This window comes from Galendromus occidentalis, unplaced genomic scaffold (genome assembly GCF_000255335.2).
Source record: "Galendromus occidentalis unplaced genomic scaffold, Mocc_1.1 scf7180000077477, whole genome shotgun sequence".
Lineage (NCBI taxonomy): Eukaryota > Metazoa > Arthropoda > Arachnida > Mesostigmata > Phytoseiidae > Galendromus > Galendromus occidentalis.
Window position 1 is genome coordinate 1,255,160 of NW_003805465.1, and position 26,980 is coordinate 1,282,139.

Here is a 26,980-nt window from a genome sequence, read left to right on the forward strand (position 1 = left end):
GAATGCCTCTTCCAGGATACCTTGAAGTCATCAGTCTTAGAGAAAGGAATTGGGAGCCTTGAAGTTTGAAGCTCCCTCGATCGGGACCTCCAGATCACAGGATCGGTAGCCTCTGCTTGTGGCGAACTCTGGAGAAAGCTCTCGAATTCGCTCCCGGGCGGATAATTTTCTTCTCGGTGCTCGCATACTGGGATCTTCAATCAGATCATCAGGTGAGATTGAAGGACTCATTCGATGAGCCGCCTCACAGCTGATAGATTCGATGTTCTTATGAATTTTAGGGAAGTAGAATGGAAAGGAGTAGGATGAAGGTACCGTGATAACCGCCCCTAGAATGCCGTTCAGCCCTCGTTCACTTAAATGGAATCCTATGGCGAGGTGTTTTCATTATGCAGAGCTCGTCGTCAACCTTTGGTCCCGGAGTTGGGGTCCAACTGATTACCCGACCGCGCGTCGAGACTTAAGGCTCAATCTCTGAGCGAATCGATCCAACCAAGCGCTGACGCAGCAGATGCCCGACGTGTGGTCGATTAGCCAGTAGAGAGCGCTGAAGGCACTGACGCCGAGGAACGTACTGAAATAGCTCCCGAATAGTTCCTGAAGAACTCTGCCGTTGATCTTCCGGCTTTGCTTGAGCACTGTGGTGCTCATCGAGGAGAAGTAAATCCTAACCCTACTGAAAGCCTTCAGGTGGGAACGCAAACGATGTTTCGCCTCAGCATGTTCTCGACTCCGTATAATCGCTTCGAGCAGCTGATCGGTGCTCTCGCTTTGCTCCGACTCTTTCGGACTTCGATATCCGGGGCGCCCATCATCGAACTCCGCGGGAGGTGGACGATCAGGATGGCAGTGGAAGGTCGAATCCCGAAAATCGGATCCCGGCGACGGATGGGCCTCATCGTCCGGAGCGACGAATCCGGATGGTCGACCAATATCTGAAGGTACTGGAGGAGCCTGAACACCCGGGTTAGATACCGTTCCATATGGGGCGGCACGGGAGTCGTCAATGGTAGGGATCGTTCCGATCTCAGAGAGACGGAGAGAGAGGGTCGATGGGGGATCAGAATCAGCTCCGAGAGCGGAGGGTTGGCCCAAGGGTCCGGTCCCGGTAGACGGTTCTCTAGGATCCCAGTCAGGAGCAGCGATCACGAACGGCGAACTATTGGTCGAGGTTAGAGAGCGATTTTCCGGAGTTTGCGGTGTATGGGAGCTGCTGGTGCCCTCGGAGGACTTTGATCGGGAATCTTGAAGGCTGGACAGACCGGGTAAGTCTCCTCCGGGAGACGGTCGTTGTCGGAGACCGTTCCCATCGTTGGTCGCCGGCACGGAGTCCTCCTCGGAGGATAGTCTCGAGTCGAGATCTTCCTTGGAAGAAAGAGCTAGCCCTAGACTTCCATATGGCGGCGACCAAGGAGTTTCGTGGGAGTCCGGTGGCCGGCGGGAACTCCCATTGAATTCCGAGGAAACCTCTGAAACTTCATCGGAATTCCGATCGGCGTCGTTTCCGGGAAACGGAGGCCCTCGTGAACGAGAATGCTTATCGTCAGAGGGACCGAGTCGCTCTTGCGGGAATTTACCTTCGCGAAGCGAATCATGAGAAGGGGAATCAAGGTGAGGAGGGGGAGGAGGATGATCGTCGAGTGGTCCTCGGCGTGGGTCGCGGAATTTCGACCCAAAAGGATGTCTGCGAGGACCCCTGTCCGGGTCCCCTTGGGGAACTCGTCCTCGATCTCTCCCGGGCTCGCCGTGCGGAGGACCCCGTCCGTTTCTGTTCGACGAATCACAATCCTTGTCGTTCGGGTTCCCGGGCCGTCGGCCGCGTGCCCCTCCACACGATCCGTCTGACTTTCGTGAGCCTAAACCGAAGACGTCCATCTCCCTCTTCCAATGGTTTGCTTGTGACTGCCTCCGCTTGCCTCTTTCGATAGCCTCCAGGATCGCTTCGAGTTCAGCATCCGTCAGTGTTCTCGAAGGAGCCAGGTCCGCTGAAGAGAGTGTTTTCTTGTACATCGTCTGCTCGCACTTGCTTGGACATTCGCAGTTTCTCTCCGTCTTATGATCCCTCGAGAATCCAGCTGAATCGACGAGAGCTTCTTTGTGACATGCGGAAGCTGCCTTCGTGTTGTTTTCGTCAGCACAGATACCTTCGGTGTCTAGTAGCAGCTGGAAATGCAGGGATCCGTCGTCCAGGTCCTCGACCTCGGTGCAATTACATTTATCGATTATCGCGACATTCGTGCAGAGTTTCGTACAGAGCTCCGGCGAATAGGCGATGAGGTCGAGATAGTCTACGATGCTGAAGACACTTTGAGGCCATTCATCCGAACAAGACTCGGCTAATGATTCGGTCTGCTCCAACTTGGTGACCGAAATCCCGATGTTACTGACCACTCCGGGCGAGACGTATACTCCATCTTTGTTCACACTAGGGAAATCGGCGGGATCATGAAGCATCACGACGAAGCCCTTATCTGACGTATGAGGCAAATAATCGTCGAATTCGCTGCGAAGCTGTAAAACTAGGTCTTCGCTCTCGGCCTCGGGAATTCTGTTTATGTCCATGCCGCAAAACAAGCAATAACAGATACCAAGACGTGGTAAGGCGGGTGTCACTCGTCTGTACCAGCTGCCGTGGCAACGTTTCCCATCGATATGGCATGATATTATGAGTTCGTCGGGAGCGTATGTGACGTTTTCGAGGGCTCGGAGATCCAGCTCATAATTCCTCAAGATTCGAATGAACTCCTCGACGAACAAACGGTCATCGCCTCGCGCGATATTGCACAGCGGACGGAACGTATCGTCTTCGCAGATCCTTGATTTCCTGAAAGGATTCTGGTTGCAAATCGTTACCGCAGGAAAATGTAGGCGGTAATTGGAGACTTCCGAGACAGACGTGTCGACGACGTCGGGCTTGTAGACTGTGAGGAGTAGGCGACGGATTAAGCCCACAGAGCAAACAAACAGCGTGACGAGCACTGTCAGATGAACAGCCTGTTTGTAGCGGTAGTTCCACCTATGGGACTCGCTGTAGCTTTCACGAGGTGCTGCTCCGCAGGATATCATCCGCAAATCGCTCTTCATAACTCCAGACATCCTCCTACGATCGCGATGCTCCTACGCCGGGACTATCGATGGATGAAAAGCTAAGACTATGCGCACTGTACGGTCGTATGAAAACGAGTGATGCATGTTTCGCTTTGAAAGTTCTGTTATGAACACTCTCAGGAGAAGAATAAAGGGACGCATTAAATGTGCCGATCGGGGGAGATCCGATCGATCGCCTACTATTCGCGAGCTTGACCCTAGACAATGGCGTTCGACATCAGAGGACTCAGTTCCGATCGATGCGAGAAGACTTATCGCTGATGTAGTCGACATCGCGCGAGGTGACGTGATCTGAGTTTTCTCAGTTATTAAGTGAATGCATTCCAAGGGGAACAGCAGCGTCTTCCTCTCTGCATTCCTGACTCAATGATGTGTGAGCGACTACGAGGCTTAAATTCGTGGATGGGTTCTCTCCGCTGACAGAGTACAAGTCCATCTTTGCCGAGATTCAACTTTTATTTTAGTCACCAAACAAGCAACCCGAAATCCATGGGCTCACTCTAGACTCTTATTCCGCAGCGCAGAGCAAGGTGTGAACTCTATCGTCAGCGACGCTTTGTTCATCATCGACGGGAGATGAATTTCTGAGGGAGCGCAATCATTTATCGACAAAACGACGTCTCCTGTAAAAAACACGACTGGTAGAAATCGCCATTATCTACCCCGAGACTACTTATCAAAGCGCATACGACTCGGCATGGTCCTGAGATTTTTCGAGAGAATCCTTGCGAGCTCGGGACGAGTACCAAATATCAGAACGCATGCGAAGTCACTCAGTTGTTGTTCCTGAGGGTTGGACGAGTCGACGATGATGACTCGGGAAAATGCGTTCTGTTCTTGAACCCAACATTTCTCTGAAGCCAATGTGAAGCCGAAACTTCTCCCCATCTTGAACCAATCTGAAAAACGTGAGAGATTAACTCATTCGGGAAAACTCGGAATCCATTCCGATCCCCGACAATCACCGCCGGCGCCGTATCGACCATAGGTAGGTCACAGCGGCCGAGACTCTTCGATTACCAATGCTCGGAAACGCTTTTCTCGGAACTGCAGCTCGAAACGGGTAGCTGGAATGGATTGAAATACTAACTACGTTTCTTCCTCGAACGGCAACGCACTCTTCTTTTGCCATATCGGGATATTTCATTCTCCAACACAAATATTTGATCTTCGAGTTTCCGGAAAGTATTGTCGGCGACCACCTGTAGGTAGTCCAAGATTAAAATGATCTTCCGAATCTCATAATGTCTACAGAAACCCGGAGGCTCGAGAGTGGGTGTGCTCTGTTTTCCCGGGTCGATGTTGGTCTATTTTCCCGGGTCGATACATAGCGAAAGGTCTCTCCGAAGCCTACTTTGAACATAACGAGTGGTTCGTCATTCTCCACCATGAGACGTTCGGCGAGCTCGTTTGTGAGACCGTCGACCCGAACTCCGTTAATAGTCACGACGATATCATAACGATATAGACAGCGCCCGGCCGCATTACCTAGAAAATGAGGCTCTCATCTGTTCGTTTTCTCGAGGTCCATCGTCACGTGAGTCGTGATTCGAAGAAGACTCACCCGCATAGTTGATAGAGGCATTGACTTTCTCAATGGAGAAGCGCTGCGTCAAATCAGGACAGTACTGTTTCTTGAGCACAACCGGATAGGAAGCGAGTAGCCACCTCTTCGGTTTGACAATCATGATCTCAATACTATCACTATGCCGTACGCCCTCGGGATTATTCGTGATGTACTCGACAGTAAGGGTGGACGTCGCATCAAGAACTGTCATGTCCAAACAATGCCGGTTCTGCTCGTTTGGAAGCAAGTTGAGATCGAAAAACGAAAATTGAGATCAGCCGGTCTACGAGACATTGCCTCCCGCGAAAAAAAATCGACCCACATCGAAACCCTCGTCCGCGTCAGCTTCAGATGCGTCGGAGCTGAGTAGGCTGTCCATGGTTCGCGACACGTAGGTCAGCAAAGGTCGCGGCTCCTCTGCCAAATCTTGCAGGTCCTCAAACGCCCAATCGATCCGCTGCTTGCTTTGATCCGGCTGCTCGGCGAGGAGCCTGTAGTTCAGCGTCTCTTTGGCAGTCGCCTGCGGTTATTTCAAGCGTCGACTACGATTCCGAAAACTTTGATCAGCTCCCAGCGGAGATTCTTCAATACTCACGTCCGCCTCCGCTATATGCGCAGGGAAGTCGTTCTCGTGCAATCTCTTCCAATCAGCGTCCACCATGTACGAGTGACCGAATATTTCATGGTAGGTTCTCGACCCTAATCTCTCAGCGGGATTCTTACGCAGAAGTTCTTGACACAAAGACACGGCTTGCTCTCTCCGCCAAGTCTGCGGTATAGAGTTATACGTCGGTTCTGTCTTCAGAACTATATCCTGGATGGGTTTTCCACGGAAAGGAAGTTTGCCTGAATTCAAGCGTAATTCGATCAGATGAGGTTTTCGGAGGAAAGTGTGGCTCGTTGTCGGTCGGAAAATGCACATCTACCGGTTTGCAGTTTGAAAAGCGTCACCCCCATCGACCACCAGTCCACGGATCTTCCGAAAGGCTTCGCCAGGTGCAATTCTGGTGCCATGTAGGCTTCCGTGCCGATACGTTCCTTATCCTGGAACTCGTTGCACGTCTTGCGGAAATACGACTTCAGAAACACCTTTCCCATGTGCTCAGTGCAGATCTTACACACATCGTGATCGATTACTTTTATGATGCCATTCGGCTGGAGTATGATGTTCCCAGGCTTGATGTCACGGTGGATCACTCCATGCAAATGGAACGACTCGATAGCCATGGTGAGCTGGCAAATTATGTGACCGACGCGCTCCCCGTCCACGGATCCCTGAGTGCCGAGATACCTTGTGGAACAGAGCGTTGACTGACGAGTCATCCCCTGAACCCGATGCTCGCTGATTGAAAAATTCAACTTGACGAGCTTCCACCTACTTCAATAGATCCATTCCCGATATCATCTCCATGATGCTCAGAGCTGCTCGGTCCTCCTTCGCTTGAACAATGAAGCACGCGAACGTTTTCACCACAAAAGGTGCGTTGACCATGACGGAAGCGACGAGTCTATCCACGGTTGCTATCGCCAGATTCGCTCTTAAGTATTCTTTGTCGAATATCTTGTTGCAAGATGTGATTTTCATCGCGACCGGCATCGATGTCGGCGTGTATATCTGTATAACGGTGTAGGCCCTCCATTAGTTGTCACTGCCGAGCCTAGCCCGTTGGTCGTTTTCTGTGCTCGGGAAGGTCTTTCTCCCTACGCTCTCTCGCGGACGCTTCGGCTTTATTCGCGTGCATTCGATTCCGCATTCGTGGATCAGAGATTATCGGATTGGGCACTCACACCTTTAAAAACAACGCCGAAACCCCCTCGACCCAAAATTCCTGTTGTCGCAAAGCTCAGGAGCGAGGGTATTCGGATTTTCTGAGACTCTCTCGCTCCGAGATCCGGGTATGCTTCCGAACATTTTCTTGTCATGGATTCGAGCACGTCGTTCCACTCTATAGGTTGGATCTTGGAAACGACGGATAGCTTCTGCTCAATTTCCGCCACGGCCTTCACGATCCGCTGAATCGGATTATTATTGGGTCGAATTAGTTGCCGAGCCTCGGGGACTTACTCTAGAGTACAGCTGTTGGCGAATTACGGAACGACCACTCACACCAACATAAACAGAGAAGCCTTCAAAGGCCACGGGATGCCGTCGAGCCACACACGGAAAATTCTGGAGCAAGTTGCTCATCCCTTCTCGGATGTCCAGGAAAGTTATGCGACTCTTGCGAAGTCTCGCTCCGAGGTCCTACTAGGCGGGGAATTCCTTTTTCGGCATTATGATCGGCTCTCTAATCCCTAGGCATCGGTTCCCGCGGTCGACTTCGAAAGTTCTCACCTTGCATACTAGCGAAGCCTGCAGATAGCAGAAGTGAACGAATGGTTTCCTCATCATGACTTTCAGCGATGCTTGCTCTTTCTCCACCAGACGTAGCAAGGTTTGTGTGAAGCGAATCGTGTGGATATCTAGCGATTTGAAGGCTTCCTTGGCGAGTTTTTGTTGCGTCGCTTTCGAGGTCGCATTCGTGACCGAGTGGTGTTCGTTCTCCACCCCCGAGCTAGAGTATTCCATCACTTCCACAACATTGGCGAGGAATTCGTTTTCGTCAATTCAGGCACGAAATCCGTGGTCGAGATAGCCTCGACGAGCTCGTTGTGTCAATTACTGAGGTCCGGTATCCTCCTGGGTTCCGAATCGGTTGCTTCCGACAAGAATGGAATCCAGTCCACCAAACAAGAGAATGATTTCGAGACATTACCGCCACCGTATAAGCATCGCAGAGCCATTGCGTGCCCCCGCAGCAAGGCGCCCTGCTGTCTATTGCTCAAGTGAGTCTATCGGACAAAAATCACACTCATCACGACAGTCAGCTGTGTCGAGAGCTGACCGAGGGAACAGGCAGCAACAATCGTTAGGCTGCCGACGACAGCCCGTGTGAGGCTTGCAAGCATATGTCATGACGTTGGAAAGAAACTGAAGCTCCTTCTGTCGATGACACGGCGTGAGCTCATTCAAGAACGACTCGTGTAGTTTCCCAGGTTCCATATAGCGTTCATCGTGCCGATACATCACCGGAAAAGTGTCGAAGACGCGCTTTAAATAGAGATCATGACACTTCTCCCAGACAACGCTCAGCTGCCTGCCCTCGGTAAATACGGATATTTCGCCAAATGACGTTAGACTCGGTTTTGGAACTCGGCTGTATTAGAAGAAGAGAGCTCCAATAGTGCTTCCATTTTATTCTCACAGTCCACAGTGAGTAGCCAAAAGACTCCAGATCCTTCCCTATATGGGCGATCGCGCACTGAAAAGTCTTGATAGTTGAACTTCCATCGTTCCCGCCCCATTGTGTTGGGCAGTCGTACCGGTCCACTTGCATGCTCGGGAAGAAACTATCACAGAAAAACCGGCATATCCCCAAGGAACGAATGAACAAATGAGGAAGAGATTGAGAAGCCTTGCATTTTCCCGGGTGACTTCGGTGGTGTCGGAGTCTCCCTCAGTCGCTCGACTTCAAGGTAGATGCACCTGCAGAACATCATTTATTGTCAGCGTGCCGGATATATTTTCTGACACGCCCGTATGCTTTCGATCGGGTGAATCGAGCGCCATTGCCGTGTGTTTTGGCTAGATATGCTCCACGGGATCTTCAGTCCATCAGATTTCGTCATAACTTTCGCGATCGATACACCCCGTAGTCACAAGTTCTTCCTCCTCGGAGGACTCGGTCCGTTTAAGAGCCTCCAAAGCTGCTTGTCGCCGATCGGAGGATTGATGTCGGGAGTGGGCAACCGAAAGGCTCCGGCTGGCCATTTCCATCGAGAGCAGCGGCTTAGGGTATCGTTCTTGTGCCGGACTGCATAAACATCCTTCCGAAGTCGAGGAGCTGGCGTTGGCGGAGCGATGCATCGACTCAACTTGAGGCTTTCTATCTTACAGAACATCAGAAAAGAACCTTCAAAATAATCATAATCGGCGATTCCAATGTCGGCAAAACTTGTCTCACGTTCCGATTCTGTGCGGGGAGATATCCCAAAAAGACAGAGGCTACAATCGGTGTTGACTTCAGGGAACGAACGCTTGACATTGACGGCGAGCAGGTTACGGTGAGCGTGATTCCGATAAACTCTGAACCCTCGATCGGAATGATGGTTTTGCTATATTGGCAGGCTCAAGCTGTCGAATCCTATTTCATCTACAAGATCAACAGTCTGTGTTGATTGATTGCGCTCCCTTTAGTCTATCCTTTTTGCATTCCAGCTCCAACTGTGGGACACTGCGGGCCAAGAGCGCTTCCGCAAAAGTCTGGTCCAGCATTACTACAGGAACGTGAATGCTGTCGTGTTCGTGTATGATGTGACCAACCAGAGCTCCTTCGACGAGCTCCCTCTGTGGATCGCTGAATGCGATACACAGTGTCCAGGCTCTAAGATTCCACGAATCCTCGTAGGGAACAAGTGCGATTTGGCTGATAAGGTTTGGATTATTTACCGAGTTGTATGTTTCTCCCTTTCCCGATCACATGGAATTCAATTGCTCTCGATTTCGAATACTATAGGAGCACCAGCTGTGTTCACGGGCATCATGCGATGACTACGAGGATTATCGCAATTTACGTATCCTGCGCGATGACGATTTCGATCGATTGACGCTCTTAATTCCGCATTCCAGATAGTTGTGAAAACGAATGACGCGCAACGTTTTGCCGATCAACACAATATGCCTTTGTTCGAGACCTCGGCAGCTGACGACAGTCGCAGTGATCACGTGGAGGGTATTTTCTTGACACTAGCTCACAAATTGAAAAATTCCAAACCGATGATGCCTCGACAGGACAGAGAATTGAGAGTGTTGCATCGCGAAGGCGACGATGAGGAGGAAGGACCCTGCAACTGGTGTTGAGGAATGACTCTAGTATTGGAGAAGGTCGGCAGATCCAAGGCGTCCCCACTGGAGCCACAGCAAACACAACGGGTCGATCTGGAGATATCTGCGGGGAAGCAGGAGTCCGAGAGCATTTTGCGGCAGTATTGTTATGTGACTTTTCTGAACTGTCTCCTCGCACCGCCTCGGCGATCATCATTCACGAGGAGCATAGACCGCATGCATTCCCGTGCTCTGCTGGCTGAGCATGAGTATTTTGTGTTTCTGAGGAATCCCTTCCGAATGCGAATTCATTCTCACAAAGTCTGAACCAAAGAGTTCCCCGAATGTTCAGAGGGTGTTGATTTCAGCACCAGATGCCTCTCGGGATCGTCAATCTCACTTAGTATTCTTCTTTGAAAGGAAAGACTCTTACGTCCTTCAAATGAAAAGAAGAGCGACCTCGGGTAAAAGTTTCCATTGTCGGCACCATGTGAGGAATCGATGAGCGCTACTCTCAAACAGAGCTCGGTGTCCAAGGTTCACTCTTAATGTGGGTTCTTAAACTATTTAATATCTCCGAGGGTAGGTACCTTTGAACACTTTTGTAAATAAATTCCTCGCTTCTTGAAGGAGACCTTACCCATGCCTTTCAACTCCTTTCAATTGGAGAGTCTTCCCAGAATCATCAAGTTGTCTCGATGTTCCGGAGCATGAATCGAGCGGTGTAAATCGGATATGACAGCTCGTACCCCTCCACAGCTCTGATAAGGAGTTTTTCTCGGGTGCCACCCATGTAAGCTCGTACCGCGACCAGCGCTGAAGGTTGCACTAAATCGACCAAGCGAGCTTGCGATGAGAACTCTTCCCGTCGATCGAGCTCGACTTAGGGAGACTGAGATCTAGGATTCCGCATGGGAACAGTGACGGGTTTCGGTCCAGGTGCCTCGGCGTCCGACTGTTGGCACCCATGGATGATCGAATTCCACCTCGGCACAGTCGCTCACGTCACGACGTAATTTTCTCTTCCGTGATATATGACCAATCATGGGAGCTATAACAGTCGTATGGAATTTCGCCAAGCGTATTATCAGAGTGAACTGTGGTTGAGCGCTATGGCGGCTACGATACGGCTTGTATTACTCTTTTGTGTAGTCATCCCCGCTATCGGTGAGAGAAAATCGTCGGAAAACTCTTGTGAATTCGACTTCCCACGTGTATATTGGTAAAATTGCGTCGCCTCTCTTCAGGCTCGGATCGCTTTCCTTCGGATGCTCATCGAGTGTTTAATCAACCCACAGTTGCCCAGATGGAGGTAGTTGATGTAGCTCCTGGGAATCCCATGTTGACAGGCGTCCAGCCAGTCTATCAAGCGATACCCTTCGCGTCCGCACCGATGCACGCCCCGATGATGGGAGGGATCTTTGGGAACGACGGACTTCACAACATGGATGGCTTCAGCGTGATAAGATCTCTGTTCGCTGGTCGGAGAAAATGAACCGTAAAATTCAGGGAGGAAAAAACAAGGCTCTCAGAAAGAGAGCAGACTGTATCCGGGCATTCTTATCGGTGGAGGATGTCAAGGGGGCCTCTTAAGGGGAAGAACTTCTCAGAGTGATTTCCGAAGCGAAACACCGGAAATACGCGGCTGGGAGTCATTGAGAAGATCGCGGCGATGAAGAACATTTGTCTGTGCCTATAAGAAGTCTCTGCTACGAGGACAATCTCTTACTCTTACGGCGTCGTATCGCCATGAGATAGATAAAAATCCGCTTGACTTATCCCCCGAATTCATTGATCAGGGAAGATACCGATGCTCTCGAAACTCTCGTCGAGTGCCTCCCCGGAGGCAGCTGACAAGAGACATCTACTTCTACTCATTCCCAGTTAATAGAAAACGTCGGAAGCTCGAAACTCAAGATTGACCGCTGTCTCCATCCGCTGTCTCCACTGCCAGGAAACTCTGTCTGAGAATCCGCTCTGTGTGGAGTCTTCCCATGCTTATCTCAGTCTTCCCATCCACCTGCCATCATTCATCCGAGGATTCAGGCAACGAGAAGCGTCCTCTGGTCATTATGCATTATGTATTGCACGTAGCCAGGTCCGTGCATTCAAAGATCCCTCTGAACCTGCGCGTACCGAGGAATCGCAAATATTTTTCCCGTGTATGTCAGGAGGGAAAGAAGAGGCGTCGCACGATGCGAGGGCAGATTATGCCATGCTATGCGTTTTCCAAATCCGAAGCGGAGGGTCAAGATGGTTGGAGCAAGCGCTTCTGCAACAAGCAAGGCTCTCGTCCCAAGTAGTATTTTTTACGAAGGGACCACACGCAGACGGTTCGCTCGTATAAAACGTTTTGTGGGTTGAACCGCGGTCGATTCCGCATGTCTATGAGAAACATGTCACTCACTCAGCGGGCAATCGCTGTCGGTAGCCAGCTCGTCGGTGGAATGTCGGGACGTGTCGCTGCTGGTTCGGATGTCTACATAGATACGCTGAGATATGGCGGCACAAAGAAGCAACACTGAACCATTTGGCCGATGGGTTCAGTTTGTGCCAGCTGTAAATGTATGCACCCTCCCTCTATAGAGCGAACACGGCCATCGGTAGAGGTGGTAATCATATCACGTGCGTTCTGCGCGTCCGACCCCAAGCGTTCGACGTACGTCCTTGATGGGAAAATTCATCGTCCCCCTGAATGATCTCGAAGGTTTCCGGAGGCGGGGTGCGTGAGGTTCGGAACCCAAAATCAGAGCTGACAATTCCGAACTGGAGTCCGCACATCATAACTTGGCATGACTCTCGGAACGCCTGCCTTCAACAGTGTGCTCAAGCACATAAATCACCCCACTCTGCCCTCGCGGAAGAAGCCGGACGCAAATCTAATAACACGCCACAGGCCCGAAGGAGAACAGCGGCCCCGGACGACACAATGAAAAGACAAAAGTCTTGTCGATCCAGACGAACGACATCAATCCACCACCGTGGCCGCAGCCGCTGCCGCCACTTGGCAGCAGAGCAAAAGAATCGCAGCGCAAACATTTTGTTATGCCGAAATGCGGCGCACATTGCTTCATAAACGCGCCGCTCTCGAGTGGAAGAAGGCGGTTCAGGAGCGTTAGGAGGGCAATGTAGGAAGGCATGGGGTTGACAAGTCGTTGGTGGATGGGTGGGCCGGCGGTTGGTCGCTCGAGTCTCGTTCGTCCGGTCGCGATTCGAGGGGAGGACGGCGAGGAGGAAAAAGGGGCTCGGGGGCGCCGAGCAGGGAAGAGGGGCTGGAGGGCGGCGGGCCGACGAGACCGCCACAGACAAAGACCTGTTTAAAATTCAAGGATTCGGTTTAGTTCGCTTGAAATTTCCGCTGCTAAGATGTCTCGTTTCGCATTGTGGTGGGCAGTTGTACTTGCAGTCGTCTTCGGCCTCTCCCTCATCATCTTCTTGGAGATCATCATCGTGTTTGGATCGGCCCCCCTTGTGATTCTAATTACGCTTCATATGAATCCCAAGCCGGATTGTGATGGAAATCGCCGAGCGGAAACGAGGAATGGTTCTCTCAGACGAACAAATTAGACTCCGGATTTACTCCTTGTCCTCCAGCTGACTCGGAATTATAACTGCGCGAAATATGTATGCGAAGTCCGGCGTATCCGGGAAGGTTCTCGTCCCACGGAGCGCTTTCATGTTCCCGTTCGAAAAACGAATTTCCACATCTTAAAAGAGGACTCAGCCGCCAGCTTCGGTGAGACTTCGAAGCTGATTACCCCTCCGGAAAAATTCTTGACCCAAGGTCAAGTTCCATCTTCACGCTCCGAGTCACCGAACTCGAGCCTGCCCAAGGAGTAGATCTCGAAAAGCTCCACCCTGCGGACGGATATTCGGAACAGTACCGGAAAGCGAGTTATGCGCGATATGACCGCCCGAAATCGATAATAGGCAAGCGACGCAATCATCGAGCTGCGGTGATTATGTGCTTTGTATTATAGAATCATAAGTCTCAACGTCTGTCGCGAATGGTCCGCCCGACATTTCCGCGGTTGAGCTCAGGCTCTACACACGCCTGACTTTGGTAACGAGGGCAACATATGCTGAGGGCGAAGAGCGAAAGAACACTCGGGGGCGGACCATATGCTCCATTGCATTATGCCGCCGGAGGCATTGGCTCGACTCGAGTTCTGCCGCTCGCTTACGACTGCGCATGCCGATTCCATTTAGCTCCCTGATAATAGTCTTCGACTACACAATAGGGGAAACCCTTCTTGGTATCGCGTTTCGGTAAAATGATTGTACATATTGGGTAAGTTTCGAGCGTCCCAAGTGGGTTTAGGTACCATAGACCCGTGGATGAATTCGAGTGAAATATCTTATCGAGTTCGAGTCGAACCTAGATCTCTTCTATTTATTTTTAACGAGGAAACGGAGGATATATTAGAATTTTATTTACACTCTTCGAGTTTCTCTCGCTCAGAACTCCCGATCTGCGCGCCGATTCTCTTGGTGGAGATTATGATCCGTGATGAGCGTGTTGGCTGTTCGGGAAACATAAATCGAGATCTGGATATATATGTACATGTAGGAGATGAATTCCATCCTTCCGCACTCGGATTGACCTTCAACTGAGTCAGAGTGATATTATCTCCTGATCAGCAGCTTCACCGAGACCGAATCCGAGTCTCATCTGCAGGTGTCTATGCCATGAAGCAACGTCTTGTGCGACCCAGGCCCCGCTGCATTCTGGCGAAGCTCCCTCTCGCGATTTTGATCAGGCGATTCGGTGACGGAAGAGATTGCGGTGAGAAGTTCCGCGCAAATTGAAGGAACAGTCTCGATGCGTTTCGCGTCATCGCGAGAAGAAAACGTCTCCTTGCACTACTTCTGCAGAAACGTCTCCGGAAGAGAGTTGATCGCTCAGCAAGACATTTCTTGTAATCATTCGCAATGGTCGCCGACCTGACAAGAGCATTTTAAATTCAGACCCGTTGTCTCAGTGTACGGATTCTCTATCAGATTCGACATGGGTTGATTGAAAGACTCATCCGGAACCGGAGAACGGCGGGAAACTCACGCAGCTTCGAAGTCTTGTTGGAGCGATGCATATTGCGTGCGTACGTCCTCGATCAGTTTTTTCGAACTTCTCGATGATGCCGCACCGATCATGATCTTGAGGAATTCGTCCCTGCTTTCCTTGAGATTCGTAGCGAAAGCTTCACGGAGGCAAGCTGGATTTCAGGATTACTGTTAGATTCGGTCCTCTCTATACTCAGCGATGGGAGAGCATCATGGCCCCTCTGAATCGATATCATCTCCAGAATAGGATGGTTGAATCGAAAGATCGAACTCACGAAGTGGGAACTGTGACAGAACTCCGGGAAGGAATAGCGCGGCGAGTAGGAGAATCCTCAGGGGGAACATGGTGTTCTCAATGGAATGAACCTGCCGGAAGAACCTGTGGCGAATCGAAAGATGGTGTTCCCGGAACGGTACGGTCTTTTTATACGTGAGCAGAGGACCGTTCGAGAGAAGTTGGTCTCAAGATCGCTCTCTCCGGCTTTCGGGTATCCATGACGTGTTTTGATCTTTGAGTTTTGCTCTCGCCAGGGGCTCTGCCAGCATTGGCCGCCGTGGGCCACTGAACCTGACGCCCCGCACTCACTAAGAAGTTGCGGCAGTTCATAGAAGAACTGTCTAATCACTGATCCTTTTCTCGATTGTGTGGAATGCGTCTGAATTAACACGTGGATCACCTTGGTAACAGGTGACTGCCAGCATCTGAATGCGGTACGTGACTAGATTGTCATCAGCGTGGAACCGGCATTTCATAAGATCTCGACGATGCCGCACGTGCAGGATTCGGGGGTCAGCGAAGAGTGTACTCCGCAATCAGAAATGACCGAGCTCGATCAGCGCTCGTCTTGGTGATTCCTGGGAGGGCATCCGATCGTCCGAGAAGCAATGATGGATACGAATGATCCGTTCGCACTCGAGACGGTCATATTTTCAGCGATTTCCCTCAGGAAGCCCTTTAGGAAGAGCTCGCCGCCCCCCCCCCCTCGGAAAGACCTCTGAAGGTCCGAGGGCTATCAATCATTCATCGAGCTCGCTGGCAGCGTGTATGTATTCGCGCCATTGGACCGCTCGGAGGTGACACATGTTTCTTTCCTGGAAAATTCCGCATGACGATCCATGAATCCTGTGGGAACAAAGCCCTCAGACGATAGCTTTAGAGATATTCGTCAAGGGCTGGACGACAGGTCGTCACAGATACACATCATTGGGCAAATCTTCAGGTGTCTTCCACTGAGCCCTTATCGATTCTTCTCTAGGAATCGCGATCACGATACCGCGAGATATGCCTCTCTTGAGACTGGTCTGAAGCGCCTTTCTCCGTCGGATCGATGTGGCGGAGAACTCGGTACTTGCGATGGCAATTGATCCCGAGTGCCTAGCGACTGCGTGTCCGAGGTCGACGACCGGGGCTAAGATTCCTGCCATTCTCTGACTAGAACTTCAATTTTCCGAAATTCGTGGTCACAACGATTCTAAGACTGATTCCGAATTTTTGGGGATTTCTAGCTGGACGTGATCTCATCTCGAAATCTTCCCGGTAGAATCGAGTCCGATGTGAAGGTTGTCGGAGAGTCTCTGAAAAGGACTCGTTTTCATTCTCTTTCTGCCTGGTCCACATGCTCTCGACAAAGCTGAAAGCGAAAGAGCAGAGACGAGTCATTTGTATCTATGATGATGACATTTTCTTTTGAGACATGTGTGGGTTCCTGCACTGGAACGCAAAAGAGACTCTGACTTCTTGCTGCTCTTTCTCAATATGGGAGTGGATGATCTCTTTTCATATGGAAATTGGGGCCTTGGCCGCTCTGCCGCAGCAGTAGTGCGCGGCCAAGTTCATCGATTCGACACAGTGCCATCTCTCCACATCCAGGAGGCATTCCACCCACCCGCGCTTCGAGATTTTCGCAGCAGCCGCGGTCTTGTCGAATCGTCGAGTCGCCGCGCAGGCTGCTCCCGAGCATTGAGTGTTCCTTCACGTATTCTGCCAATTGCGGATATTCGCGAAGCGATCACCTTACCGATGGCCGACGAATTCGGAGCCGAGCATATTGGAATCAGCAGTCTCTTCCACGTCGAAAATTTTTATTTTATGATTTGAACTCCGATCTCCGAGCTATTCTCAATTTCGTCGTCTTTCCGAGGTCGTCCCGATGGCCTGCGATGAAGGAGGGGCGCTCAGCACGCCAGGACAAGAATACGGTAGAATATTCGTCCAGAATACGAGTTGCGGACGTTCTCCGAGCATAGGGGAACGAGTCACACGTCCACGCAACGGGCGTAAGTGAAGCGAGCGAGAACCCTCCGTCCGCCGCGCTGGTGGATGTTCGGCGTTGGCAAGGGTGAGCATCGGCTCCGTGGAGTCTGGACCCGCATCTGTGCGAGGTTTCTCCATCTGCAGAGTGCATCCGCCGGAGCCGAGATACCCAACAGACTCCACTCCATCTAGACTGGGTCGCATTTCCGCAGCATCTCCATAAATATGTGATGCTAATGTCAGTCAGATCAACAACTTGCTCCTTCTTGTCGTGCGCTTCTTGTAGGGAGCTCTGGATGGAAATGAACAAAAACGCTGATAACCGAACTCGATTCATGTTTTTGAAAACTGTTCCTCTTTATTCGTATTTCTCGAATCTTTGTGTCTCGTGGCGTTGAGGGATCGGCGATGCTTCAGTCGATCCCGACACGAGCTTTGAAATTACCTACTAAAGCTGACTTGCGGTCTTCTGCCTCGAGGCAGGTTTACCCGTCCGATCCGAATCGGTGAGCGGAACAGATGGTCCGTTTCAGGGGCTCGTCGGTGCGGAATTCGGGAGTTTCCTCATCCTTTCCGGTCTAATATATATTACAGAGAATCGATCGCAATCGACTACAACGACCACTAGCTTCGAGGACTCGAGCTGAGCGATATCTCCCCTACTGTCCATCGGATCTGACGAGTTCGAGACTCATATTGCCCCGAGTGATATTTTCTTTCTATTTTTCTCTCGAATCGATTTTCCCGCCCTTTGAAAGGCGGGATGGCGTTTCTCCGATTTAGTCGTCTCTCGAGAGTTGTTCGAGCACATTCAAGCTCTAAACTCTAAAAAGTCGTTCTAAACGGAGAACACTGGGACGTCGGGCGGGATATCTACTTCGTGATCGGGGAGCGTGGAAGCAGCGATACGGGGGCATAAGGTCCAAGTTGTAAAAATTGCAAATGAACTTCTGTCTATGGTAACATGACGACAGAATGTGCTTAAGGTACAAACGCTATCTAGTAATCACAGCGGGTCAACAGCAACGATACCTATTCGAACCTGTGAGGGCGGAGAGTGTACTGATCGCGTCTACCATAAAAGACAGGACACATGCAGAGAACTTCGTTGATTGCAAGCCTACTGATGACTAGTCATGTGACGCGTGAGGTGATGTCGTTCTCGGAAGGTCTCGTGACAGATGAGACACCGGAGCTTTTCTTCCCGTTTACGTTTCATCGGATCCCCTTCGCGTTTATGATGAGACCTGGGAAAGGAAGGAATCGCATGAATCTCAGAGGAAGCTCTGGGGAGAAGATGATCCTCCTCAAGTCGCCTGCGGTCGTGCGCCGTCGCGGGGTCTCCGCTGCATCGCATCTTCACGGTGAGGTCCGATGTTAATGAGGCCGCAAATATGGCTTTCGGGGCGTCGGTCATCTCTCTTACAGTCACGTTCGCTGATGGTTGCAAAAGTAAGCAACTAGAACATCTTCACCTCTCCGGCAGGCAATCAATTCAGGAGAGCCTTCATTTTGGTGAGTGGCCAGCCAGGGTTCTGACCGTGGGAGGTGGACCCACCGCTCTTTTTGGCGATAGCCTTGGCAAGCAAGCGAACAAGCCATCCTAGAGTTTCATTGGCGTTTCACTTTCTTCAGACGAGTTGTCCTCACCTCATATGATAGACGAGATCAGAGGTCATACGGAACGTGGTATTGCATTTGGCGCACCAATTCTGCGACGGCATCGACAGGGCAGCCAACGAGGGCGGAAGGCAGGACAACAACGCCGCCTGTGCAGGATCTGAGGGTGCGGACGGCGGAGATGGACTTGCCTTCGTCCGCTTCGGAGCCTTCCGCGGCTTCGGAGCCGGAGGCGATCGCGTCAAATTGGGTATCCCGACACTGAATGAGCCCGAGAGTCCTGTAAGCGACCGCTCTACTATCATTCAGTCGGACAGCTTCGGAATTCCTAAGATCCTAATTCGTCACTCCGGCGATTCCTACATACCCGATGAGTTGTACGGCGAGAGCGACGGAGATTGTATTGTGGAGCCGATGCCATTCAAAGGGGTGTAGGTGGGAAACTGAGGTGAGCCATGCAGCGGACTGATGAGGTTTAAGCCTTGGTTGAGATTGGTGATAACAGCATCGGGACCATTTTCACTTTTGTCCTTGTTATTGTTCATCGGACCTCCCCCGTCGTCTGTGAGCGATGCGATATCGAAGGATTTGAATCGTTTTCGTTTCATCGGACTCACTGGGAGAACCGTCGCCGGCGTCCACGAGGATCCCGGGCTCAGATTCGGCGGCGTTGTGGAAGGCGAATTCGGAGTCGAACCCGAAAGACCTGCAGATGTCCCAACCGTTATCGGGCATTTATTGCGAGACAGAGAAAAACTGTAGCTGGCAAGGAGAGAAGGGAAAAAACGAGGGCGGGAGGCTATTCTGAGGGAAGGACGGGGCAAGCAACGTCTTCTTCGAACGTCATCATTTATCGATAGAAGTCTACTCACCGGGAGATATCATCCTGGAAGGTGGCGAGAGTAAACGTGGAGATGGAGGCGTTGAGGGACTCATAGATGCTGCCTCGAGGCTTTTGGGTTGACTCGTATCGCGTATCGGGCAGCGGTACATTATGTGTCCGATCATGGGAAAGGGGTAATTGAAGTTCTCGCTGCAGAACACGCATCGATATTTTTTCTCGGTGTCGGGAAGCACCAGCGAAGCGAACGCCGGCAGCCGCAGGATCTGACTGAACTCCGCACCGAACCAAACGCGCAATTCCTCTCCGGGCAGGACATCTTTCGTTGTTCGATATTGAATCTGGCCCTCGAGTATGGAAACTTCAACGTTCTGCTCTTCGGCGAAGCGGGCCGTTCTCATGTGCATGAGCCAGGAATGATCTCGGCTGGAGAGGCAGGTGGAGAGCTGTTGCCGGCACAAGGGAAGAAAAAAGCGAAAACTTCATTCAGATTTATCAGAGCGGGTCAAACTTCGCGTCGCGATAGCCGTGTTCACTGAGATTAGGGCGCTCCATCTTTCGCTGGTTCATCACGACACATACACGGAGCAGCACGCTCGAACGCGCGCTGGGAAACTTTACATTTTAAAAGGCTTCATCCGTTCGCCACCAACAAGCGCAGCCGCCTGCGGTTGCAGGCAAGCGGTGAACGAGCAATGACAATGATCCGTCCCGAGAACGAGGGGGATTCCCAAATGTCGGGACGGAGTCCCCGTCGTCGTATCTCCGGGCTTGCAACATGTTCGTTTCCACACAAACACCACACACACATTTTCCCTCAGACACACAACGAGCGCAGGGGAGAGACATTTCTCCGAATATGGGTAGAGATCTCCCGATGATCAAGAATGAATCTCTCAGATTCAACTCAATAGGGATCGTCGATGATCTAACGATGACTACCGCTGAGGCCTCTTGCCTTAAGGACGATAATTCCAGAGACTGAATTGAATAAACTCGCTAACATTGAATTTCGAGACCTGGCTAGATGTTCGAGAGTACTCGCTGCTCCACCGTCGGATAAAGTCCGCATTTGTGGCGGTGCATTCACCACACCGAATATTCTCTCTCGAACCGTCATATTTTTTTCCCGCTGGCTTTATCAGCGCGGAGCGAGCAGGAAAAAAGGGAGAAACAGCTACCGGGAACCCGGTCTTTTCTCTCTGGCTTATCAGTGAGCATAGGGAGCGAGTTTTACAAATTGCCACTTGAATTATCTCTCCGCATATTGAAAGGGATCTTCTGAAAAGAATGGAAACCCTCGCCAGCGAAGCTTCCTTCCAGAACTCGAGATAGTCTCCGCTTTGTCCCTGCACTGAATCTATGGGGAACAGCTGATTCTGATTTCGAGGGGGATCGAAGAGGATATTTTAGCCGAACAGTCACTCGGTTCGCTGCAGCACATCCGTCGATCACGCTAAGCTATTTTCGCGTCGGGGTCACAGTGCTCTCCACCTCGTGAATTCTCCGCGAGGAATTTCGGGAAGCCCAAACCGAGGAAGGATCGGGTAGATCAACTTGCCATGAGAGTTGTCGATTTGTCCTCTCCGGGATATTCGTCCCTGCTGCGATAAGCGATGCATGCCAGAGGGTCCAGAGCATGTCCAGAAACTGAGCTTTTCGGCGTTACGGGTCCGAGAATAGTGCTGCTACGGAGACTCTGGTCCGCGACAATCCGCATAGAAACGTCCACGTTCATCCTGCAAGGAAAACGAATGGGAGCACTCGGTGAATGGGAGCTCAATCTGAAGAATTCCACGCATGATTCCCCCATGCTAGAATGACATCGGCGAACTGAGTGTTCATCCATCCAATCGTTGTTAGAACGACGACAGGCAAAACACGATATAATCCGCAGCAATCTTCTCGATCCCTCGGTCGCCCTGATTCGTGGCTAAGTCTCACTACATTCTGAGGCCATCTGGCGACAATCCCGAAACACGATCTCTCCTGCGGCTCAAGCTCCTGCCTCGCAGCAGAATACAGGAGAATGAACCCTGATAATCTCCTTCTCGCAAAGACGGTACGGTATGTTCCGACAAGATATGTGTGTACGCCGTCGACCTGTGCTGTGCTGTTGCCTCGAGGTGAGACATGCGCTCGATGCGGCCTCGATCCTACCAATTTTACCAATGACGGCAGAGACATCAGTCGATCAGAACTCTCGGAAACCCTCGTGTCCTCGACACGAGCATTCCGTGGGGCAATATCAATTTATTCATCAGAGCGTCACCGCTAGCAACTCGCGCGACGCCATAGCGAAGGATCAGGACGGTCAGCTTTAGGTTCACGCCTCGCTGATAGAATATGGCCAGGCCCGGACGATGCGGGACATGCCAGGACGACATGGCAGAGCTCCGAGCTGCCCGTAAGAATATGGCCGAGGATCACGCAATCAGGAACAGCACTCTGCTCGGAGGGTATTTACGAAAGGGAAGTATTCGTTTCGGAAGCTCCTGGCGGAGAAGATGTGCTCAAAGCGTTTGTTGGCCAGGTCTCCCTTTCGATCGAGTGGACTTCTGTCCAAGTGGAGCACTTGTCTCCAAGTTCAATGTCTTGCTCTTCTTACTCAATCATACGCTGCGCACATATGGCTGAGTCAAGAGCTGGGCTCTCTCGAGAGTGAAGTAGTATTAATTACATGTGAAGAACCCTCAGAGTACCGCGGTGTCTCGCTGCGTTTGCTGGGTGCATCTTATTTCACGGAGTTCAAGTTGTTCGCCATGAGTGGGGTTTGCGCTCCAGCGATCGCTTCTCATCCGTCCCCCTCCCCTCGTTCCCCAGGGGTTCTGAGGGTGTTGTACTCGGTTGTTGCAGGAGCCGCGGTAGCAGCGGCCGGCGCTCAAAGTCAATCGTCAACTCCCCATCGCTGCCACCCACCCCGTGATGGTCGCGCTCTGCGGTCTACGAGCTCGGTGGTGACTTATTTCAATTGAGGGAGGAGTTTGACTCGCTGCTCTGAGTTGTGATTAGGATCTCAAAAAGCGGCAACAACTTCATCAGAGGGATCTGTCACGACGAGCAAATGCTTCCGATAGATTTCAAGAGAGGCCCGGCGGCTTCAAAGATCTCAATCAGAGCATTATTAGCACTGATCGGGTGTAACGGGACTCGGAAACATGCTGGTGGAAGCCGACATATGATGTAGAATTGCTCAAAAATTGTCGGAGATTGATGAACGCTGTTGACTTTATTGTTCGCGTTCTTCTAAAGGTTGGAATCAGAAGGAGTTTTCGGGAATCTTCCTGTCGGAAACGATCGGGAGGAGGAGGAGTCGCCAAGGCTCTTCAGAGTTCTCGATGCTCTTCCGAATCTCGACATGGCAGACGGGTTTAACGTAAAGCGTGATCCTCTTTCGTGGTTCATGCGTCCTTCTTCGAGAGGAGGTGATCAAGGTTCAAGCATCCTGGCATTCCAAGACAAAGCATAGGAGAACCCCTTCCCGAATGCTGTGAACCTGCTCAACCATTTGCACCCAGACACACAAATCTACATCGAAAAGCTCTTTGTCTGTCGGAGGGAATTCATGGAGATACTGTCGAGAAATCGATCAAAATCAGACGGTCGGAAGAGCTGAAAATAAGAACTCATTTCAACTTACAACTAAGTATTTCCTCCCCCTCCTCAATAACTTGAGGAGGTATTCGAATCGCGAGCGCCGAATTTTCCCGTGCGATCGCAACACGGACGACCACCCACCGCGGGCACGTAGCGTTGAATGACTCAATGAATTCATGTTTACAAGCAAAAGGAAATGCATCGAGAAGCTCCTCTGGAGATTCCCGAATGCTTCTCTAGGATCGGAAGACATGTCCAGAATAGTGGTGATGATCGCGCGTCACCGGAGAAATCACGAGCGGAGCGAATGTTCCTGTTGGAGGATCGTGGGTCGGGTTGCCAGTGAGTGAATAGAACCGGGCTCGTCGCGATCTGGGATCTCCTCCAGGAGGGTTCGTCGTCCTCAGCGGCAACGGAGCGAATGGAATCTCACCGTCGCATGAGGAAAAAACGAATGTCTGCTCGAAATAATCACTATACTCAGCTATCGGGCCCAGCAGGTACCCGATCCTCCACTCTTCGAGCACCGACCTTTACTTATCAAGACTTACTTTGACACGCAGCCGCCTCCAAGATGGTCAGCCCTCAATGACACCAGTCCGCGCGAACTTTGAGACAGCTCTGGCTTGTCAAGCGGGCGCACAAGCTGATCGTCGAACAACACCGAACGAGAGGAGAACCAACTGGCAGTAGCAGCAGCATCAGCAGCAACTGTGCCCGCTCAGGAGTGCAGATGGGAAGGATGCACAAGGAGGTCGGCCATCGCAGCGGCGGCAGCGGTTGAGGGCGGCGCTTTAAGGGTCCGCCTTCTTGCTTGCCAGGTGGCTCTATACAAGGCAGCAGTATGTACAAGGCCTGAATCGACGACTGGTGCATAGTGCAATGGGACGACAGCGGCGGCGGCCACGGCGGGATTCTCCGCAGGATTTGCAACAACAAACCCACCGAAAGCCCCTCCCCCTTTTCCCCCCGCCCGCCCTTCTGTGCGATCCCCTCCTCATGCTTCCCGGCGAAGACGGTGCGATCGACTTAGGATCTTGCCGGGAATGTATTCCTCCTGAGACCCTCCGGGCCAGGGAGGAGAAAGGGTCTCGACAATGGCACACGACGTTACATGACACACAAAGCTCGGCTGAATATGCATACAGGAAGAGTATGATGGAACCAACCGCGGAACGCTGCGGAACACAAGGGAACGCCGACAACTAACAGATCCTATGATGAAGCAATAATGGAGCAATGCACAGTCTCGCTGCGAATATTCGGAAAGCTCCTGCCGAACCAGACAGTCGGACATGGAAGCGCGCAATGGGGGAGGCCCACAGCTTTTGTCTCTGATTCTCTCTGCGGGACGTCAAGAGTTTATTTCACGCTCCTTGATTTCACTCGTGCGCAGGTGGCTTGTTGCCACGAGCTCCGCTGCCCTGCCCGACTTGAAACTAGATTCGATTTCACAACAATGCTCTCAAGCTTGATAATTCGATCTCTGCTTGACATATTCGAAACTCGTTAAAGCGTGGAGACCGCGGCATTCTGAGTCCAACCCAATATGATCGAAAATCTAAAATTCGAGCCTCTTGTCGTCCCTCGACAATGCGGGGTCGCTGTCGTTAGGTGGTGGGAACTGATAGAATTCCGGAGACGGGAGCGGAGGACATCTTTGAATTTCGCTTGATTTTCGATTTTCCGCGGCATTGTTCTCCTCACTTACGACTCACCTCGTCGAATAATCGAATGATTCTTGAGGATCGAGTCCGGTGTCGGGTTACTGACCCTCGAGCTTAGGGCCATACCGAACGAGTGACCTGCGGGTCAAACTCTGCGCTAAAGTTCGAAACTCTAATCATCTATTGGCTTCGCTAGCTGAACTCCTGACCGAACCCGCGTCGACGCCTGGCGCGACGAGTGCCGATAACGACGGGCGCTCCGCTAGAAGTTTTGATAATTTTTATCCATTAGCTATTGATCGACTCCACCTGCTATCTGGATGGAGCTCCGAGGGTTCGCTTAGCGGGGAGGGGTAACGCGATGAAGGGAAGGCGAAAACTCGAGGGGAGAACACGAGGCAGGAACGAGGGGCCCGGCCGATGAGAAAAGCGAATGGGCGAGAGGTGCGCTGGCGTAGACGACGTCGACGACTATTGAGCGCCGAACAGCTAAGGAACAAATATCGATAACGGCTGCTCTCTATCGTTTTCTATATTGAGAATTCGGTTGAGTGGGTGTTCGAAGAGTGAAAGCGGAGGATCTGCGGGGCCTGCTTTGCATAGAGCAGCGCCACCGTGCTGAGGTTCGGCGGCTCGATCGAGGATCCAAGTCTAGCCGCATATTTCTAAGCAGATTTTAATATTGAGTAGGCTGAGGAGGATCACACGAAAGACGCTCAACAGCAGAGCATGACCACGTAGTCCCACTCTCCCCCTCTCGATGAGCTTCCTCGACTGTACGCGGAAGGAGCGCAGAACAAAAAAACATCGCACTCGCAGCTCACTGAGCATAAACTCAAGCGACTTCCGCGTGAACCATGTACCGCACGATTATCCGATCGTTACAGAAGGAACCGAGGTAACAGATTACCTCGCGCATGGCAAATCCTCTACCGGGAAAGAATGAGGGCAGTCAACGAGCGCCGAGGTAGAAACCGTTTGGACGGAAGTTTCATCTCAGAGCTCTCGATAAGTAGAAATCGAGGGAGGTAGAAATTCGCCGACTGTTATCCGTCCTTTCTCTCCGCAGCTCGCACCTTCCGCTGCGCCGCCGTTGAGTGACTCGCCGAGCTGAAAAGGGAAAATGTACCACTCGGAGTTCCACGAGCTTTCGGCTCCACGGCCAGCCCCGGGTGTGAGTGAGCGAGCGTCCGTCCGTCCGCCCGCCTGCCGCGCCGTCTTCATGAGCAGTGTGAGAGGAAAAGAGATGTGTTTGTAGCTTATTTACTTGTCCGGATCATTCGCTCGACGCGTAGATGCTGATTGGGTCGCTTAGACAGAGTGGGAACGACTCGACTGGGCTCGTGGGGATTTGCCCCAAGATTGATCGCTTCGCCGGCTGGCTCAAGTCCGCCTCTAGCGGCCGAGCAAACCGCCCGCCCGTTCGTTCGCGAGCCCGGCTTCCAGGATAGCTTCGTCACGCGCAGGCTAACTTTTCCCTAACTTTGCGCCCCCCTCCGATTCGAAAGAGAGGAAGAACAACGACTCGGCTACGCATCTTCTGCCGACGGAATCAATGCTTATGCTCAGTTTAGCTGTTCGAGTCATACAGACGAGTGGCGGGAGCATGGTGGGTTTGACACGAGCGACGTCGCCGTCTGCAAAATGAACCGGAAATTCTTCCCCCGCCACCATTTCCCCACGAAAGGAAAAAAAAACAGCAGAATGCAGGAGGAGCTCAACAAGGAACTCACGGGAATACACCATGTTCTAGTCCGTAAAAGTGTGAAGCAGATAAAGGGCCTCTGTGACGACACACTCACACACCTATGTCTCGATGGTTCTTTTTCCCCCCCGCGCCGCCGGTTGGTCTCGAGAACTGAATGAAGGACCCGCTCCCGGCCGAGGAGCAATCGTGCGATATTCCACATCATTAAGCAGCGAGATAAGAGCGCTACCGCCACCGTCGTTGTCGTCGTCCCTCGATTTTGGCTTTGAATTTTTTTCTATTTTAAAAAAAAACTCTCGCAGCACACCTAGTGTCACACATCTTCTCCGAGTTTGGTATAGGAGCTATTTCATCTATTCTTTCTCTATTCTGTCCCCTCTGCGCCGTGCGCTCTATTCTCTTCATCCTCGCTAATGAGTTCACGTGTGGGAAGAACAGAGATAAAATTTAATCTTCCAAAACCACCCTGTCGATATGGTTGCGGTCGCAGAGTCGGATGCTAGTCCATCGAGGTCGATTCCACGGCACTGTCTCTCTCTGATGTAGGTGTACTGGGGAGCTGAGGAAACTTGGAAGTAGGCGGATGGCTGATAGGCGATGGAGGGAAAGAAAATCCTGTGCACAGTGAGCACATTTTCGAGCTCATCCGATCGCTTGCGACGAGAAATCTTTTTTAGGCGCGTGACCTCCGTT

The 26,980-nt window shown here is 51.6% G+C and overlaps 2 protein-coding genes across 2 annotated transcripts; one reads left to right on the plus strand and one right to left on the minus strand.

Annotated features, from left to right (window-relative positions):
* The first annotated feature begins 7,587 nt into the window (after positions 1-7,587).
* LOC100904910 (putative Ras-related protein Rab-33) lies at positions 7,588-15,115 on the plus strand. The gene is made up of 7 exons (XM_003745123.1): positions 7,588-7,821; positions 7,923-7,928; positions 8,613-8,779; positions 8,934-9,149; positions 9,345-9,497; positions 12,958-12,991; positions 15,036-15,115. Exons 1-7 carry the CDS (start codon positions 7,782-7,784, stop codon positions 15,113-15,115), a joined length of 696 nt encoding a protein of 231 aa, XP_003745171.1. The 5' UTR covers positions 7,588-7,781.
* Positions 15,116-17,974: 2,859 nt separating this feature from the next.
* Positions 17,975-23,619, minus strand: LOC100905056 (PR domain zinc finger protein 8). The gene is made up of 6 exons (XM_029111946.1): positions 23,464-23,619; positions 20,877-21,054; positions 19,347-19,761; positions 18,842-19,180; positions 18,505-18,769; positions 17,975-18,101 (listed from the first exon to the last, which is right to left on the minus strand). The coding sequence occupies exons 2-6, from the start codon at positions 21,051-21,053 to the stop codon at positions 17,975-17,977; spliced, it is 1,323 nt and encodes a 440-aa protein (XP_028967779.1). The 5' UTR covers position 21,054; positions 23,464-23,619.
* Between the last annotated feature and the right edge of the window lie 3,361 nt (positions 23,620-26,980).